The 4,199-nt window shown below is 48.7% G+C and overlaps 1 protein-coding gene across 11 annotated transcripts in view; it reads right to left on the reverse strand.

Moving 5' to 3' along the window:
• Window positions 1-1,494: 1,494 nt before the first annotated feature.
• Window positions 1,495-4,199, reverse strand: part of pard3ab (par-3 family cell polarity regulator alpha, b) — a 62,792-nt gene continuing 60,087 nt past the window's right edge. For 10 of the 11 annotated variants that reach the window (XM_027032227.3, XM_027032224.3, XM_081723766.1 and 7 more), the window contains one exon: window positions 1,495-4,012. In XM_027032227.3, coding sequence (XP_026888028.3) covers window positions 3,622-4,012 — 391 coding nt within the window. In that variant the 3' untranslated portion in view covers window positions 1,495-3,621. The remainder of the gene's footprint in view (window positions 4,013-4,199) is intronic. The other variant, XR_014126142.1, reaches the window with a different exon arrangement.

Here is a 4,199-nt window from a genome sequence, read left to right on the forward strand (position 1 = left end):
TGAAACAGGGGAGTCCTGAAAGGTTCCTGTTCAGTATTTTTAAACCTTTCACAACTTCCTAAACACAACTAATCCAGGTTTTTGGGACATGAATTCAGGTGTTGCGCTGTAAGTGCAGTTATAGAGAACTCCACCCCCAGGGCTACTAAAGGACATCTGATTAATATCAACAGCCAATCAGAGGTGCACGGGAGGCCTAGGACGAAGGCCCTGAGGAAGATGAGGGTACCATGCGGGCTGGGAACACACTAGTGCATGTGAGTGTGTTTGAAGGAGTTATAAATTATTGTCCTGCAAATCTAATGAATTCCCAATAATGTATTAATGTTTTACGTTAATAATGTTTTACATTACTAGTAAAAATGTTATTACAATAACAGTTGTCATTGTATTACATTAGACAAATGTATTGCATTTTTGAGTGAGTTAAGCACTTTTATTACATTTCTGGATGTTATTACAGTATTGGGCTCTGCAGGAGACTCAACAGACACACATCCAATAGAAGGACTATACCTCTCCGTGTCCATGGCAACCGTGCCACAACCCCCATAACCCCCTCCTGCTGCCTGAAGACAGAGAGAAGGAGAGGGGGGGGGGGAGTGAGTGAGTAAGTGTGTATGTGCGAGCATGCGTGTGTAAGAATGTGTGTGAGTGCGTGCGTGCGAGTGTGCACACGTGTGTGTGTGTGAGAGTGTGTGTGTGTGTGTATGTACGTGAGTGCACACGCGGGCGAGTGTGCGTGTGTGTGCGGGCGCGAGTGTGTGTGAGTGAATGAGTGGGTGGGTGTGTGAGTGAGTGGGTGGGTGTGTGAGTGAGTGGGTGGGTGTGTGCACAAGTGTGTGCTCGCACGTGCAAGTGTGTGTCTGAAGGTGTGTGAGAGTTCGCATGTGTGCAAGTGTGTGTGTGCACGTGCACGAGTGCCAGTGAGTGCTCACAGATGTGGGAATGTGTCTGATGGTGAGCGTGTGTGTGACTGAGTGTTTGTGCACGCAAGTGTGTGAATGTGTGAGTGTGCAAGTCTGTGGGTGTGCGAGTGTTTGTGTGCAAATGTCCGTGTGTGCGCGCGCGTGAGCATGTGCATGTGTTTGTGAGTGTGCGTGCGCGTGAGTGTGTGTGAGTGAGTGCAGTCGAGTGCATTCTGGGATACAGCAAGAGTGTGAGTGACCCCTGCATAATGAAACTCATGCGTACACACACACGCGCATTCACACGTGTACACGCAGTCATACTGACGTGTGCGCACACATTCAACGTGAACCCACACACTTGTGCACACACGCACTTATGCAGGCGCACACACATATGCATACGGACACATGAGCACGTGTCCAAACACGCACAGACAGCACACAGTACACATGCATATGCACGTTCACTCACTTCCATACACTATGTACATGTGCGCGCGCACACACACACATACACAAACACACTTCTACACACCATCCTGTTTTACCCAAAATCCCAAAACAAATCCAGCAGCAGTTTATAGGCAGTAGAGTATGACCTTTATTCTACAGGACGTATGTACAAAACACAGAGCAGGTCAAAGTCTTCAACACTAAAGAGGTAAAACACTGCATTTAAACACCTCCATATTATTAGCCTCTTTCACACACACACACACACACACACACACACGCACGCGCTCACACACACACACACACAGGTATGAAGAGGCTCTATACAGTTTCCATTCAAACTAATAATATTAATATTAATCTTAAATTACTTCTATAATCTTTTGACTCTTTACAAGGTTCTGGTTCCTTTTTTCTTTATAAACATCAGGACTGCAGCTGCTCAGGGACAAAAACACATGCAACACAAACAGGAAGTGATACACCACTTTGTAATCAGGACCAGGAAGTGATGCACCACTGTGCATCAAAAAACAAGCATCCGAGCTCAGAAAGAAAAATTAAACGAAAACCAAAGTATCAGGTTTTACAAAAATTCAGTCATGACAAGGGTCCTTGAAAAGTCGCGGCCAGGCCAGCATGCGCGGGGTTCCGAGGACAAGCCATGTTCTTGTGCCATCTTCAGTCCTTCCTCCAGACATCCCCACAGAGGAAGGTTACCAGTCCACTGGGTGTGTGTGTACACAGAGGCCTATGACCCCACCAACTCACACACACACACACACACACACAGCCATCTGCATGGTGAGAGAAGGGCATGTTTCACACCAGTGGTCACAGTGCGACATGGCAAAGCAGCACTGACTGTCTGTCTCTGTCTGCACATCAGTCTGTCTGTCTGTACGTCTGTGTCGGTCCTTTCTGTCAGATATCCTGACTCAGACATCTGGTTTAAATAAACCCTGGAAACAGTGCATCTGATCTACTGACTGGGTTTCCCTGTTCTGTTCTTTTGTTAGTAGAAGACGTTTGGGGTTTGGCGGGTACAGAGGTGTTTTGGTTTTGGCGGGGTTTTGTCTGACCAATAGAGAGAACGGGCACAGTATTAGTAGTGTGATCATACACTCACTGTGTTTAAATACTCACACAACATTGTGACAGGGTCAGCGTGTGTGTGTGTGTGTGTGTGTGGTGTGTGAGATGAAAAATTCTGCATGGTTCATCTGGTGACGCAGGACACAATGTGTAGGGGAAATGTGTGTGGTCAGACACGTCACACACACATCAGGGACATCAGCTGTGAACATGACCTAAACCCGGTGGACATCATCTTTAAATACATGAAGGCACGTCCCTCTCTCGCTCCATCTTGACAGCAGCGAGGACATCCACCCCTGCTATAACATACCTGCTCTGGAATCACAATCAGCTAAAATCTTCATTAGCTTTTTATTGACACACTGGGAGACATCTGCTTTACGAAGCCCAAAACACCCCTGTAACACCACCCCCTCTACTGAACTGATCTACTGAACAGGTGTACAGCAGCTAACAGGAGTCACGTTAAACTACAAACACACTTCACACTTAACGAACCACTGTAACAGTACCATGTGGCGGGGTTATGGGTGATTGACAGTTGCACCTCCTTTGCAGATAGCCAGAGATACTGACCCTGTTCAATTTGATTGTCAGAGCATGAGACTGTCCATCAACAGATGGAGAAACAGGTTAAAGGCTGAGAAGCCACGACGTCCTCCATCAGAAGGCACTTTGCAGTAGACGGAAAGGTTATGGGTTACTGCAGCATGCTAGGGTCTGTCGGAGATGTACGTACGTGTGTGTGCGTGTGCGTGCATGGTGAGGTGGATGTGTGTAGGGTGTGGTGTGTGGTGTCTCAGTGGTTCAGGTACTGGACTAATCAGAAGGTTGGCAGTTCAAGTCCAACCACTGCCAGGTTTCCACTGTTGGGTCCCTGAACAAAACCCTTAACCCTCAATTACTCAAGTTGTGACAGAATAATAAGTCACCAAATTCTTTGGATAAAAGCATCAGCTAAATGCTATGATGGAGTGTGTGTGTGCATGTGGAGAGAGGTTAGCTCTGGGGTTTGGAGGAGAGAAGAGGATGAGTGAGAAGACGACAGCTGTGTGCTTGCTGCTATTTGACCTCTCTCTCCTCTCACACCCTAAGGGCCTGGGGCCTGGATTATTAATGCTGTCCAGTTCTCATCTCTCATCATCTCTCCATCTTCTACTCAGGAGTGGAACAGTCGTGTCTTCTCAGGTGTGCGCATGCGCTGTGGATTCAACTGAGCCAGCTGAGATGGTGAGGGTGGGACATCCTGTCTGTATGGACCCTTGGAATCCTGGGATTCATAGTCCTCCTGCACAGAGGCCCCTCTTACTTCCTGCTCGCGACGTCTCTGTTCCTGTCGGAGCAGCTCCCGCGCCTCCAACAAAACCCGAGCATTGTAGCCTCCACCCGCTGAGGAGGTGGGGATGCCGTTCCTCCAGGAGGGGTGGGGGACAGGATGAGGGGTGGGGTGAGGGGTGGAGTGAGGGGCGTAGCGGGAGCCCTGGTAACTGGATGGGTGGAGCTTTTCCCACGGGTCCTCACACACACTCCCAGTAGCCTTATGAGGGTGACTGAGAGAGGGAGAGAGAGGGAGGGAGAGAGGGAGAGAGAGGGAGGGAGAGAGAGGGAGGGAGAGAGGGCGAGGGGGGAGGGGGGATTAGACACCAGGTTTGTGCGTGTGTGTGTGCGTGCGTGTGAAGGAGAAAAAAAACAAGCAGATTAGGAAAACAAGTGGAGCTGCACATGTCCACATTTACA

The sequence above is a fragment of the Electrophorus electricus genome, chromosome 11, assembly GCF_041902795.1.
Source record: "Electrophorus electricus isolate QZ-2024a chromosome 11, ASM4190279v1, whole genome shotgun sequence".
Lineage (NCBI taxonomy): Eukaryota > Metazoa > Chordata > Actinopteri > Gymnotiformes > Gymnotidae > Electrophorus > Electrophorus electricus.